General features: G+C 38.8%; 1 protein-coding gene across 1 annotated transcript in view; it reads left to right on the top strand.

Annotated features, from left to right (window-relative positions):
- The first annotated feature begins 7226 nt into the window (after positions 1–7226).
- ARHGAP28 (Rho GTPase activating protein 28) overlaps positions 7227–15908 on the top strand; it is a 67633-nt gene continuing 58951 nt past the window's right edge. Inside the window, exons 1-2 of the mRNA XM_007458451.1 lie at positions 7227–7425; positions 11629–11846. Coding sequence (XP_007458513.1) covers positions 7257–7425; positions 11629–11846 — 387 coding nt within the window. The 5' untranslated portion in view covers positions 7227–7256. The remainder of the gene's footprint in view (positions 7426–11628; positions 11847–15908) is intronic.

The following is a 15908-nucleotide window of genomic DNA, read 5'->3' as shown; positions in this document are numbered from 1 at the left end:
GGGAAAGCATTTGGAAAGAATTGGAAACGTGTGAATTCATATCCTGGCTTCACTGTCCCTAGTCATTCATTCAGCAAATATTTCTGAGTTCCTCTATATTCTATATTCTAGTGGGTAAAATAGTTCCCCAAAATGAAGTAGGTGAATAGATAAAGTGTATGTTGTTGATGAGTGAGAAGAAGGAAATGCAGAAAGCTGAGATGGTGGGTAATTGGAGGAATGCTATGTTAGGGTGGGCGGGAAAAGATCCCCTGAGGAGGCGACGTTTACATTAGGAGCTGAATGATGAGAAGCATCTTGCCATGGAAATAGATAGAATGTTCCAGGCAGAAAAAAACGGTAAGAGAAAGGGAAGGAAGAGCTTGACTTTTTAGAGAAACTGAGAAAAGATTAGCAGGCCTGGTGCTAACGCTAGGGGAGAGTGATATAAGGTGAGACTGGATAAGACGTTTGAGGACAGAACATGCTGGGCTATGATGTCATAGAAAAGAATATGCATTTTATTGTAATTGTGATGGGAAGTTAATGTGTCATCACTTCACTCTCTGTAACTGTCTCCCTCACTGTACACTGAGATGTATAATACTTGCTTTGACTACTTCAGGAGGTTAAGGTAAGAATCAAATGATGGAATGTGTATGATAGTAAATTGTTTCATGTGAAATTCTTTATAAAATAGGAAATAATAAAGGCCACAGAGTATTTCTTAGCAAGAAGTATATCCTTTTGAAATATTCTGTGGAATATACTCAGAACAATTGAACTTGTGGTTAGACAGAGCAAGCAGTTCATTAGTAGATGCAGCATTTTAAAAAAATCTGATGTGTGTACGGTGTTCTGTGGGAGTTCCATTTCCAGTTAGAACACAGACTAGGTTGCGGCCGATTATCTTTCTCACTGTTGCAACTAGAGAAGTGACGATGCATGTAAAATCATATGTTTTAAAGCTGTTTATAATGGAGAGCTGTGGACACAAAGAAGTCTAAAGGAACTCACTTCCAGGGAGGGAGGAGCTCTTCCTAGGTGGGCAGAGCCCAGCCGTCACTTCAGTGTGTGTCTCTTCCTGAGTCTGTGTACTGCTGGGCAGAAGATCACACCTCCCTCGGCAGAAGGACTCTATGGGGAGAGGAGACACCCACGGGGCTGCCTGCACTGGCGCAAAAGGTTGGAATCTGTCGAAGCCCCAAATGCACAGCTAGTTCTCCAAGTCTGACAACTCTACCCCTTGGGATTTTGCTGAGAGCCCAACAACACAGGAGGCTCGCGGCTAGGCTCTAAAGTAGAGAGCAATTCCTGTAGTCCTGTGGTGTTTTTCCGAAAGCCCTGTTGAGGGAGGGGCCTGTAATACACACAGGACAGATCAACCCCCTCAAAGCATTTGGAATCAGAGGTAACCTAAAACTGATTAAAGTTGCAACTCAGCCCAGACCCACCTCAGCTCCTTAAATGGGTTGAAGTGATCTGAACCTCATTTCAACTACCAGACAGAAAGCTTACCCTTCCTGGGGAAATTACTATTTACTCCAGTTTTCTAGAGTTCTTTTAAAAACAAAGTCAACAAAAAATTGTGAGATTTGTAAAAGAAAAGGAAAATATCCATAAACAATTGACTGTTTTTTTTTAATCAATATTAGCAGATGCACTGACAGCACAGATGTTGGCATTGAGACAAGAACTTTTAAATAACAATAATAAGTATGTTAAAAAGACAGATAGGGCTTCCCTGGTGGCGCAGTGCTTGAGAGTCCGCCTGCCGGTGCAGGGGACGCGGGTTCGTGCCCCATTTCGGGAAGATCCCACATGCCGCGGAGCGGCTGGGCCCGTGAGCCATGGCCGCTGAGCCTGCGCGTCCGGAGCCTGTGCAGAGATAGAATCTTTAAAAAGAACTAATAGGGCTTCCCTGGTGGCGCAGTGGTTGAGAGTCCGCCTGCCGATGCAGGGGTCACGGATTCGTGCCCCCGGTCCGGGAGGATCCCGCGTGTCGCGGAGCGGCTGGGCCCGTGAGCCATGGCCGCTGAGCCTGCGCGTCCGGAGCCTGTGCTCCGCAGTGGGAGGGGCCACAGCAGGGAGAGGCCCGCGGACCACAAAAAAAAAAAAAAAAAAAAAAAGAACTAATAGGACATTCTTGATATGAAAAAACATGGTATCAGAATTGAAGCATTCATTGGATGGTCTTAACTAGCACTGGGCACATAGAAGAAAAGAAGAGTGAACCTGAAGACAGGGTAGTAGAAATTCCCTAAACTGAAGTACAAGGGGTGAGGGTTGGAGGGGAAACAAACATATCGTGAAGGACATTTGGGACAATATCAAATGGTTGTGTTATTGGAGTTCCAGAAAAAGAGGTGAGAGAGAGTTGGACAGAAGAAATACTTGAAGAGAAAATGGATGACTACCCTAAAGTTGATGAAATACATCTACCCACAGATTCAAGAAGCTCAGTAAACCTTAAGTAGAATAAATACAAATAAAACAGTCTAGGCATTTTATAATTAAGCTTCTAAAAACAAAAGGGGAAAAATCTATTAAAAGCAGTTAGAGAGGAAGAACATTATATTTAGAAGCATGTCAGTAAGAGTTATAATTGACTTTTCATCAGAATCAAGAATATAGAAGACAATGGAATGCCGTCTTTAAAAGGATTATAAAAACAACAATAAATCTGCCAGCCTAGAGTCCTATGCCCAGGAAATATATTCATCAAAGATGAAGGTGAATTAAAGACATATTCAGAAAGAAATATGAGGGGATTTGTTGCCAGCAGGTCCATAGTACAAGAAATGCTAAAGAAAAAGAGAGGAAATACCAAAGGAGGTTCTCAAAACCGATTAGAATGATCTGTTATGGATACATGGACATGCAGGAAGGATGAAGAGCACCAGAAAGGATAAACATAAAAGACTACTTATTTAATTTTTAAAAAGACTATTGACTTTTTAAAAGAAACAAAAATAATAACCATTGTGGGGTGTAAACATGTGAAGAAGCAACATGTATGACAATAGTAATATAATAAGGGGTGGAGGGAGCATTAAACTCTTAAACGTTATTTGCATTGTTCTGAAGTTGTAGCATCTCCAGTAATCATTAAAATTTAAGGTATTTCTAAAAACATTATGGAAGGGAAAATGGAATAGTAAAATCTTTAAAAAAATTTTGTTTATTAATGCCACTTTGAATTTATAGTAATTATCATCCACTTAAATCTAATTTTAAACCTAATGGTGTTTTGGGACTTCCCTGGAGGTCCAGTGGTTAAGACTCCGTGCCTCCACTGCAGGGGGCCCGGGTCAATCCCTGGTCTCGGGAACTAAGATCCTGCGTGCAGCATGGCGTGGCTAAAAAACCCCCACAAACCTAATGGTGTTTTCCCAACAAAAGTTGCTATATAATGCTGTGTAACAGTTGCATTCTGTTTTTCATGTAGTGTTTTCCTGGTATTGTTTTGGAATAAAAAATGACAAACAGCTGATGAAGCTCTGTTTATCCTAATATGGTGAGGTTTAAAGCTGTGAGGCTCATCAAAGTGGTGGATGAGCCCAAGCATCACAATTATGTAATACTTTAAGACTGGAAGGTCACAGTCCCTACTCTACCCTAGGGTGAAGGGGGAAATATTTGGATCCCTAACTAAAAAAGTGAGAAATCTTCCAAATGTGCTTATCCCAAAAATGCTGTTCGACTTATTTGCCAAAAAAAATAGTTGACCATTGCAATTAAAGGATTCTTTGGGTGGATTGTCTCAGATGAAACCAGTGTGTTACGCAGATGTTCATGACCTGTATTTCACCTCCAATCCTCCTCTTCCCAGCAGAAGTTTATGAAGATCTCTTCTCTGAGATTCTACCAGTATTCCCTTTGCATGAGTAAGAAACCGTGCTGTAACTAAAAGGATCATTATTAGCCCTAAATATATATGCCCCTCATCTTCTAAGATTCACTTAATATTTCTCAAATTTCTCACTTTTTCAAACATTTTCAGTGCTTAGGTATATCTGCATGTTTTCTTAATTTCTAAGAGAAATGGTTCTGTTCCATGCAGCCATTGAGGTGTTATCTCTGTATTGGCGTGGAAGAGATACCTATGACATGTTTTTGTTTTTGTTTTTGTTTTTTGTGGTACGCGGGCCTCTCACTGTTGTGGCCTCTCCCGTTGCGGAGCACAGGCTCCGGACGTACAAGCTCAGCGGCCATGGCTCATGGGCCCAGCTGCTCCGCGGCATGTGGGATCTTCCCGGACTGGGGCACGAACCCGTGTCCCCTGCATCATTAGGCGGACTCTCAGCCACTGCGCCACCAGGGAAGCCCTATGACATGTTTTTGAGTGGGGAAAGCAAAGCAGCTTATCGAACAATATAATATGATACAGATGGGAAGAAACCTTCAGCTTCCACTCTATAAATTGTGTATTACTTAAACTTTTATGCTTATAATATACCGCCTTATAATTTTTAAAAACTTAGTCCATGTCTTCTGTTAAGACTGTTAATTTTTTACAAGTTATATTCATTTTCAAAGAATAAACCTAAAAAACAAAACAAAACTGGAACTAGAGAAAGTTTTGGGCATCTATATACTTTTTCCTGAATATGGTACACGGAGGGCAGTAGGCTGTGTGAGCAGTGATAACTGATTATACAGTTTCACAGAAGTAGATGTTTATATACTATAATTCTATGAATTCATTAGTGGTTTTCAAAAGAGAAAAAGCTGAAGAGCCTAAAAATAATAAAGGGAGCCAGTAACTGCCTTCATAACCTGTGTTGATTTCCTAGGTATTTCAACCACTAGAATGTGTCTGTCTTGTCAAACTGTAAAGAATTCAGTGAAGAACTCTTATCACCCAATTATCAAAGCAACATAAAATTATTTTTATCACACAGCAAAGAATAAAAAAAAAAAGTGGATATCTAATATTTTCCTGAAATGCTCTGAGTTTTAAAAATAAGTTGGCTAACTCACTGCAAAACTAGAACTACTTACAGTCTGGTATAGTCTCAGGATCAATGATCAAATTCTAGAAATTTATACTAAAGATGATTGAGAAATCTAGGCTTCCTAGAGGTAAAGACCGTATGAGCACATGGAATTTTTTTCTTATTCCCCTTTCTTTTTGTACTCTCATGCATATCAGTGTGCTTTACATATGCTCTAGGACATGGCTGAGTTTGGTAGTAATCCACTGCTGCTCTGAATGTCAAAATTGAATTGTCCTAAGCGAGTCAGAATGCCACGGTTGGACATTACTATGTCATTGCTCTTTTCATCTGGATTTCTTGTTTTGGATAAAACAGCTCTGACCACACATTGGTTAAGTAGTCTCAACTTTTGGGTTCAATTCCACCTGGGCCCAAAGAGAAGAAAGCAAGTGTGGAGGAGTTCTTTGACAGGAGTTGCATACACACTCCAACTGGAAAATTAAAAAGAAAAAAAAATCATGTAAGATTAAGTACAGAAGATCATACTGCATAGAGTCATTCAGTCACTCTTCCTGGTTGAGGACTGAAGTGTTGTATGTAATCAAACATTCTGTTCCTAAGAAGTGTAATATTTGTCAATCATATATCATAGAGTGAAACATTTAAAAATTTTTCCAGCTTTACTGAGAATTGACATATAACATGGCATAAATTTCAGGAGTACGACCTGAGAATTTGATATATGTATATATTGCTAAATGATTACCACAATAAGGTTAGTTAACGCATCCACCACCTCACATAAAATATTTTATTTTTATGTAAATCTCCGAACTCTCTCATAATTCCAGCATTTTGGCATCTGTCTCCCCTATTGTGTCTCTTGTTTTTTAGACTAACATCTGTTGGATGTTTTTATGTCCTAAATGCTTTACGTGTGCTAGTCCTCGCAGCAATCCCACGAGGAAAGCACCCCATGGAACTGCTCTGTGCCTTGTTCAGCTGTTGTCTGCTAGGCTAGCAGTGGTCCTGCTGGGTGATGATACCTGGAGCTTCGCTGCCCACCTAAGCATTTGGGCCTTTCCCTTGGTGGTGATCTGGTTCTCCCTGAACTGAGTCAGTGCCCCACTTCCCCATCCTATCCTAATACAGAGTTTTTCCGTTTAATGTCATGGATTATTTCCTCTCATCAGCCCATTTTCTCAACATCCAACTTTTAAAAAATGTATCTTTAAATTTAAAAATATTTGTTTTTAAATTCTGGTACAATGTGCGATGTAAAATTGGCCATATTAACCCCTTTAAGCCTACAGCTCAATGGCATGAAGCACATTCACACTGTTGTGCAACCGTCTCCACCCTCCAGCTCCAGAACTTGTTCATCTTGTAAAACGGAAACTCTCTGTTAAACAATAACTCGCCATATGCCTCCTTCCCCGTAGACCCTTACAACCACCATTCTACTTTCTGTCTCTAGGCGTTTGACTACTTTAGGTCCCTCATATAAGTGAAATCATACAGCATTTGTTTTTCTGTGACTGGCTTATTTCACTTAGCCCGATGTCCTCCAGGCTCATCCATGTTGCAGCATGTGTCAGAATTTCCTTTCTTTTTAAGGCTCAATAATATTTCGTTGTATGAGTAGACCACATTTTGCTTATCCATTGGTCTGTCAGTGGACGTTTAAGTTGCTTCTGCCTTGTGGCTATTGTGAATCACTGTTATGAACATGGATGTACAGGTATCTCTTCAAGACTCTGCTTTCAGTTCTTCTGTATGTATAGTCAGTGGAATTGCTGCATATCACAGTAGTTATGTTAGATTTTTTGAGGGACTGCCATGCTGTTTTCCACAGAGGCTGTACCATTTTACATTTCCACCAACAATGAACAAGGGTTCCAGTTTCTCTACATCCTCGCCAATGCTTATTTTGTTTGCTTAATAGTACCCACCCCACTGGATGTGAGCAGCCAGCTTTTTTCACTCTTCTCTGACATCACCTTAGATACTTTACAAGGGCTAAATTTTACTATATATGTTTTGACTAATATGAACAGCTTCCCACTTTATGAGTGTGTGAAAGGTATAAAAAGTATTTTTGTGGTAATTCCCACATGGCCACAAAGTCATTATGAATTATAGAGAATGAAAAGGATGGGGCCACCGCTGACTGGAGGTTATTCCCTCAAACCCCTCTCTTTCACACTAACTCCATCTCTCCATTGATATCACACCTAAATTTAATTTTGTGATTTGTAACATGAGACACTGATTTTCGTTAACAGATACTATTCTTTTCTCAGAAAATCCATTTCTCGCTGCCGAAGAATTAGCAGGATGCTCTCCAATGAATCCTTACAATCCCCCGCATTCAGCCGCTCCAACTCTCAAGCCTCCATAGACAGCGCCTCCATGGAGGATTTCTGGCGGGAAATAGAAAGTATCAAAGAGAACAGCCTGGGAGTTCAGGAAGAGCAGACGTCAGCTGAGGCCAAGCCCCTGGATGGTGAGGTGCTAGATTGGTCTTCCCCTGTGCTGTCTTTCTTTGTATGCTCTCTTATTCTGTTGGCAGGTAGAAATCATTCCACTAGTATTTTAACAAGCGAATCAGTAGAATTTGGCAAATCAGCTGCCTGCTCCCACTGATTTATATCTGCTGGTCTGGCTCAGGGTGGCTTCTGTGTAAGGTGACATGACCTGAAGGAGGGCTGTCAACACAATCCAAATTGATCCTTTACGTATCACCACTTAGGGATGCTGTACCCATCTGTTGACTTGACTCATAATCATCTAGCAGATTGAGTGTTCTCATTTTGATGGCTTTTATATTTGTATACTTGACCATTAATTACCAAAAGAGAGAGACAGACAGAAAAAAAGTTTACCAACATAATTGTGGATTAAAAATATTTAACTATGAAGCATGTACTAGCATTAATGTATTTAGAGAACGGATAATCTAGTACTTTATCAAATAAAAGCCGTGTCAGATATGTCAATTATACTAGTTTCCAGTGAAATTAAACAAGAAGGTTGAGGACCCAAAAAATATAATTGTCCGTAACTGTCAAAAAGTACAAAATTACTCACCTGAGATTAAAAGCATAGGTTATCTTCTCCAGGTACTACCTATCGACAAGTAAATGCATAAGAAAGACTGCAGGTAGCTTAGCAAGTATCTGAGAATGTTTTCATTAACCAGTGATTAACCTCAAGACAACTATCAAGATAAACTGAAACTTTAAAAAACTTTTTTGTTCTTTATTCCCTTTCTACAAGCCTATCCTTCTTAGATCTGAAAAACAATAGTTCAGATGTACCACAATTAGTATATTTCACTTAGCATTAGAAATAAAAAGTCCCACCACAGATTTAATGAAAATCCATTCAAGGGAACTGTCCTGCATCAGAGAAGGATATTTTTATTCCTTTTCCTTACATACTTAACATTTTGCCTTTTCAGATCCAGAAAGACACATAAAGGAAAATACCTCTTATTCTCCACTTCTTTTTTCTTACTAGCTAGCTAGCTATCTATATTAAAAATCATGAGTTCGTACTGATAACCTCCAATTCCAATCCAACGCCACAAAGTTTGTTGTTGTCTTCCATTTTTCTGTATTTATAACCCCCTTCTCCAATAATGAGAAACCTGTTCCTCAATGTATTTTTTCATTTGCTCAAGCCTAGAGTGTACAGAAGACACTCTCAGGCTTGCTAACATAAACTTCTACAAAAAGCATACCTACTAACTGGAGTTCAAAATTTATTTGACTGATATTATTTTCCTTGAAGCATATGCCTAGATCTTAAGTGTGCAATTCAGTGACATTTGACAAATACTAACCCTGTAACCTCACACAAATCGACATAACATTTCAATCAACTCAGAATTTCCTCATGGTTTTTCCCAATCTCATCATCCCTGTGACTTGCTGTCTCTAGCCAGAGACAACCAAGGTTCTGATGTTTTTGCAGCATATAGTTTTGGGTTTGGCTTCTTTCACTGAACATAATATTTTTGAGATTCATTTGGTGTATTACTATTTCATTGCTCTTTATTATGGGATAGTTTGTATTCGTTTCCTAACGCTGCTGTAACAAAGTACCACAGAACTAGGTGGCTTAAAACAACAGAAATCTGTTCTATTGTGGTTCTGGAGACAAGAAGTCCAAACTCAAGGGGTGAACAGGGCCCTCCTCTCTCTGAAGATGGTAGGGAAGAATCTGTTCCATGTCTTTCTCTTAGCTTCTGGTGTTGCCAGCAATCCTAGCTGTTCCTTGGCTTGTAGACAACACTTGCCGTTCTCTGCCTCTGTAGTCACGTAGCCTACTCCCTGTGTTGTTGTCTGTGTCTCACCTCCTTTTCTTATAAGGACACTAGCTATATCGGATCAAGGGCTCTCTCTACTCCAGTATGACCTCACCTCAACTTAAATCCTAATTATACCTGCCAAGACCCTGTTTCCAAATAAGGTTACATTCACCTGTATTGGTGGTTAGAACTTCAGTGTATCTTTTTGGGGACCCAATTCAACCCATGACAGCAGTTATTCTGTTGTATGAATATGCCATAATTTGTCTATACATTTAACTGTTAATGGTTGTTTGCAGTCTTGGCATTATGAATAAGGCTGCTGTGAACAATCTTGTAGAAGTCTTTCGGTGGAGGTATATTTTTATTTCTCTTGGATATAAGTATTTTTCATAGAATATGTATAATTACATAAGAAACTGCCAGCATTTTTCCAAAGTAGTTGTACCACTTCACACTCCTCCCGGCAGTATCTGACAGACAAGTCTAGCTGCTGCACATCCTTGCAACATTAGATGTTTCAAGACTTATTAACGTGAATGATTCTAGGGATGTGTGGAGGTATCTCATTGTGGCTGTAATTATACTTCACCGATGACTAATGATGTCAAACGCTTTTTCCTGTGCTTATTGTCCATTCATATATCTTGCTTTGTGAAATCTTTTGACTATTTCTCTTAATTGGGTGTCTCTCTCTTGTTCTCTCACCTCTCTCATTTTTTAATTGTTTGCAACTGGTGTGTAGTACAGTTGATTTTTGTACTTGACCTTATATTTCATTACCTTTCTAATGGACTTACCAGGAGTTGTCTACTACTAGATTTCTTAGAATTTTCTACATAAACAAAGAGATCATTTGTGAATAGAGACAGTTTTACTTTTTCCTTTGTGACTTCACTCCATCCCACAAATTTTGATATTTCATATTTTCATTATTATTCCGTTTAAAATGTTTTCTCATTTTCTTGTAAAGCATGTGGGAAGGCTTTTGTTCATGTACCAGTGGTAGAATAACATAAGCAGAGTCCAATGCCTCTGGACTGATGATTTGATAGTATACTTGCAAACCAGTCAATTCTGCTCTTTAAAAGAAACCTTATTCAGGTAATACCTGTTTAGCATAGTTCCCAGAATGTTATAGTGTGTACAGTGGATTTTCTGTTACGTGATGTTGTTATTCTGAATTCTTTAGTATTTCCGCACATTTAATTTATAATAGTGATTGATCTTCATCGTGATGAATTTTAAGATTTTTAGCTGCCTTCTGAGAAAAGGAAAGATTACCTAATGTTCAAAATAAGGAGAAAAGTAAGAGAACGAATATCTATTGAACACATACTCTGTTCTAGATTTTTGCCATCTGTCACAAATTCATTGATAAAATAATCCTCAGAGCCACCTAATACTTTGGTAATTATTACCTCCATTTTGCCAAGAGGACACGAGATCTAGAGATACTTAAAACTCTCCAAAGTTATTCAGTTAGTAAATGGTGGTTGGGATTTGAACCTGAATTTGTGTGATTAAAAAATTCTTTTGTGTGCCATTAAACCACTTTTTTTCTGTCATGGTTTTAGTTTAGATATTAATATTTTATCATGTTTTGAAATTGGCTGTTCAGATATGGCTTATATTTAACTCTCTGCTAAGGAAAATTACCTTCCCAAATCTGCCAAATAACCTTACTCTACTAGAAGATACTTTAAAAATTTGACTTACTTAAAAAAATACAATACAGACCTTTTATTCATTCCTATAGGCCGTTCCCACAATTACTATGGGAAAAAGAATGGTCTTTTAAATTTTTTTGCGGTTTAATTGACATACAGTATTATATTAGTTTCAGGTATAAACACAATGATTAGATATTTGAATACATACACCAAATAAGTGTAGTTAATACCCATCGTCACACATAGTTACAAAATGTTTTTTCTCGTGATAAGAACTTTGAAGATCCTACTCTCTTAACAATTTTCAAATATGCAATAGAGCATTATCAACTATAGTTACCGTGCTGTACATGACATCCCCATGACATATTTATTTTATTTTATAACTGGAAGTTTGTACCTTTTGACCACCTTTACCCATTTCGCCCACCCTCCACCCCTGGCCTCTGGTAAGCACCAATCCGTTCCCTATATTTATGAGCTCGGACTTTTTGCTTTGTTTTGTTTTTAAACTCCACATATAATGAGATCATATGGTGCTTGGTGTTTTTCTTTCTCTGTCTGACTTATTTCATTTGGCATAATGTCCTCAAGGTCCAGGATGGTCTTAATATGTTGTCTAGTGACTATTTCTTACTCGCTGATGTGTACAGACTTACAGATATAAATGGCTTCCAATCTCAGAATATTCTAACCTTCTCTTGGTAACTTCATCTTACAGAAGGAGAACTTGAAGCAGAGTGGTTGCAAGATGTAGGTTTATCAACCCTGATCTCGGGTGATGAAGAGGAGGGTGGCAAAGCCTTGCTCTCCACTTTGACTCGAACCCAAGCAGCTGCAGTGAAGAAGAGATACAATACTTACACTCAAACCATGAGAAAAAAGAACAAGCAATCCGTCAGGGATGTCAGAGACATCTTTGGAGTCAGCGAATCTCCTGTAAGTAGTGAACAGGGCTCAACAGGTTTGGTTTGCTTGAAGGGAGGGAAGGGGAATGTGGAAAAATTATCAGAAAAGGTCAGTCATCTTCTAGCTTTAAGAGAAAAGTAAAGCAGACAGCAAACTGCAAAATTTTGCAAATTTGAAACTTAAGTGATTATTTCTTATTCCCCATACAGCAGTCTCCCTGCACACAAAATTTATTCCCTTTTGAAGTTGATCGCTTCTTTGGTAACGGAGCAAGTCTTTGTGGATGGGATACACAGAGCCTTTACTTAAACCTCAGCACTGAATGGAAACTCTGTGGACAGGCAAAGGAGTCCCAGAGAAGTGGGCCCAAGTATTATGTGCAAGTCTGTGTAGTTTGTTTTAATTGGGGGTGGGGATGGGAGAGTGGTTAGGGTACCCTTTATGTTCAAAGAAATTAAAATGGTGAAAAGTGAAAGATACAGCATTAATCAGATGGGCCAGAGAATGATTCAAAAAACCATAAGGGAAGCATCACATGTTTTCTGAGAAATGGCTGGTTGAAATTCCAGCGTACCCTTGGCTATTCCACGGCCACAGTTTTACTTCTGAGGCTGAGTCATGTCCTCCTATTTCTGTGGTGGTTTTACTGGTAGCTCTGCTTTACAGTTCACTCATTCATCCATTTATTGCATCATTTCAGTGTTGCATTGAAATAATTACATCATTGATGCAACAGATAATTACTGGATACATTCTCTGTGCAATTCTTATATCAGGTTCTATGCAGATAGGCTTCTTGGAACTTTGGGGTAATTCATATTTAGGAAAAGGGGAACTTGATATTCTGCTGCAGTCACAGGTAAAGTTGCCTCTGGGGCAAGTTGGTTAATCACTTTGATTTAGGTTTCTCATCTGTTTAATTGTAATATCAATAGCGACATAAATTAAAACTTCAAGGATATTGGGTAGCTGGCATAACTGAAGACAGTCTCTAATTTGAGTTAGTTTAGGTTGTCTGTAAGTCAAATCTTCTCTTAGATACATTCATCACAGTGGGGTGTTGCCAGGGCAGCTCACATACACAAAGTTAAGCTTTGTATTTGTGTCTACAATGTCCTAGAAGAGCGCTGTCCTTTAGAACTTTCTATGGTGATGGAAATCATCTATTTCCATCTATTTCCATTTCATCACATCACATGTGGCATTAGCACTTGAAACATAGCTAGTGTAAGTAAGGAACTAAAATTTTAATTGTATTTAATTGTAGTTGATTTGAATCTAAAATGTCATATGTGGCTTGTAGCCAGTATAATGAACACAGTTCTAGGATCCTCTGCTGTATATAATGATATATACTCAAGGTAAGCCATTTTGAGTTCTACGCTGTTTGAACTTTCAGCCTACTTGAAACCTGGGTCCTCTTGGAAGGTGAGATTGTCTCAAGCTGTAACTGAGTAAAGGTGATGCCCACAGCTTGAGGCTAGGGCTCCAGCCACATGAGTCCTGGACAAGATGCCTATCAAAGAAAAGGTTTGCCCTGCAGGTTTAAATTCCCTGGGTCATTTTCCAGTTGTCTCCCAGATCATCTTGAGAGAATCCTAAGAACTTGGCCTACATGCATCCTTTCCCCATTTCTGTTTCCAGCTACTTCAGACTAAGATTCTTCCTCTTCCCTAGCAAACTACAAAATATGGGTCTATAGCTTCTCCTGAATCCTCCAGTTACTCAAGAAAATGCATAACTAGCCTCTCTAGGTTTCCCAAAACGTTGCGCTATAGTCACATAGAAGCAGTGCTCCTCCCATTTCTTTCACTTGGACCCCGAAGGGAATTGTAAGGTGGGCACTTAACGCATTAGGGCTTAAGTATAAAATGAAATGAAGAGTCTTACTTTTTCGTAACATGTAAGTGCAATAAACTGTTTGGTGTTTAACTCCAGCAAAGGCAGAGAGAGGGCCGCATTCTTGGTGGGCAAGGGGAGTAGCCCCGGGGGCTCTTCCTCCTGTCTGCCTTCCTCTTCTCCCACATACCCCCCAGTCTTGCTGCGGAAGCCCCAGTTCTAGAGAGAATGGGGAATGAGGCAGGGGGCGTGGTCACAGGTAAAAGAATGACCATATATTCCAGGGAGTAGAGGTCTTGTGCTGTCCTGAGAAGTGGGGCATCTGGAAGTCAGGGAAAGCCTGGCGTTGTATCATGCTGCTTAAAAATTCACATTGTTCTTTGTCAAAAATGTAAAAAAGCCTTATAAAGCCAGCCTTTTAAAAATATGGTATATTTACAATGTGTAAGTCCTAATAAACATTTCCACAAGATTGTTTTTTCCTAAAAACTTCAGCATCTTCTTCTGCAGGTAAATAGACTTGGAGGTTCTTAGAAATATACCTAAACTTTTAAGTTTCCGATTTGAATTTGACGTCATGAATACCAGTTCCTCCCTCCTCCTCCTTCTCTTCCTCGCTCTCCCTTCCTTATTCTCTCCTATTCTTTATTTCTGTCTTTGTCATCGTTTACCTACATTAATAGAACAATTACATAAAGTTTCCATTCCATTTTCGTAATGAAGTTTTAACATTACAGGTTGCATAAGGTAATTTTGCATTAATCTTAGAATTATGAATCTGACCCACTATACTCACCAAATGAAGATATAAATAATTTTAAAAATACATATGTAGATTATCCTAGTTTTTTTCTTAATTTTTTGCATATAGAATCCCAGGTTCAAAATCATTTTTCTTCAGAATTTTGAAAATATTTGTCCGTTATCTTCTCTCACGCACCATTGCTGTCGGGAAGCACAATAACTACATCAACTTCATTCCTTTATATACAAATGTGGAAGCTCTGTGAATTTCATTTTTTATTGCTGGAACCTTGAAATTTTAGCAGTTTTACTTTTTAAAAAAATTCATCCTGGTCACCACCAAGTGAGCTCTTTCATTCTCCAGCTTGTTCATTCTGCATATTTTCTTCTAACATTTTTTTTTTTTTCTTCTAACATTTAAAACAAGTATTTATTCCCTTCATTTTCTCACTGTCTCCTTCTGGATATTAGATGATTGTTGTTAGATGATTGTTTCATTGTGTGGATTGACTCTCAATATCCCTTAAATGTCCTATTTTCCAAGCTTTGTTTGTGTGTATGTTTGCTCTACATTCTTGGCTGGCCCCTCAACTTCATCTTTTATATCATTAATTTGGCCTTGGTTGTATTAACACTTTTACCTTTCATTAATTTTTAAAACTTTAATAGTCCTCTCATGAACTTACTGAAGCCCCTCCTTTCCCCTAATTTTTCCTTTATTTTGTGATCTGTTCTTGTTTCTCAGCCGCAGTAGCCTCTCAGCACTCTGAAGGTACTAAATTAAACCTTAAATTCCAAGGTTCTCTTTTTTTCCTTGAATTATCTCTTTCCTTCAGGGTCATCTATTTATTTTTGGCATCATTACATTGCTACTGTTCAATTAACTTTAATCTTTGGATATTGATTTATATTCATTAATGGAGAACTAGATTGACTGATTGATTAGTATAGGTAGTGGTCATATATTTCTTATGCAGTTATGTGGACCCGTTTTCTCCCAAAAACTCTCCCCCAGAACAGGAGTCTGGGCCTGTGTGAGTGGTGAAGTGTGTCAATGTCAACTGTCACACTTCACTCTAAGAAATAAATGTGGTATCAATGCCAAAGTAACAAGATCCTGCAGAATCATAATTTGTTTCCTTTTCAGGCAAACCCAACTTTCCTCTTTTTACTCCTGTCTATATCCTTTTAGAAGGCCCCAATAAAGTGCAATTCAACATTCTTTCTATCCGGGACCACCACACCCATACTAGGACAGCCACTACCACCCCCAAGGCAGGTGGTCACTGTCACCAAGGGGACACTTGGGTTTTATCCTGGAATTACATTTAGCTGCTGCCTGCTGTTCTTCTAAACAGCTGTTGCCTTCTGAATTGGGCGATGCCTTCCTGCTGTTTTTATTTTCATTCTGGATATGTGCTTTTTCTGGATCAGCATTTACCTTCCACACATTTTTCTCTTATACCTTTTTTCAGGCCGAAGTTTTTCTCTACCCTTATCAAACCGCTC

The sequence above is a fragment of the Lipotes vexillifer genome, unplaced genomic scaffold (genome assembly GCF_000442215.2).
Source record: "Lipotes vexillifer unplaced genomic scaffold, Lipotes_vexillifer_v1.1 scaffold447, whole genome shotgun sequence".
NCBI classification, from domain to species: Eukaryota; Metazoa; Chordata; class Mammalia; order Artiodactyla; family Lipotidae; genus Lipotes; species Lipotes vexillifer.
Note: the sequence above shows the minus strand (reverse complement) of the source record. Positions and strands in the feature narration are given on the sequence as shown.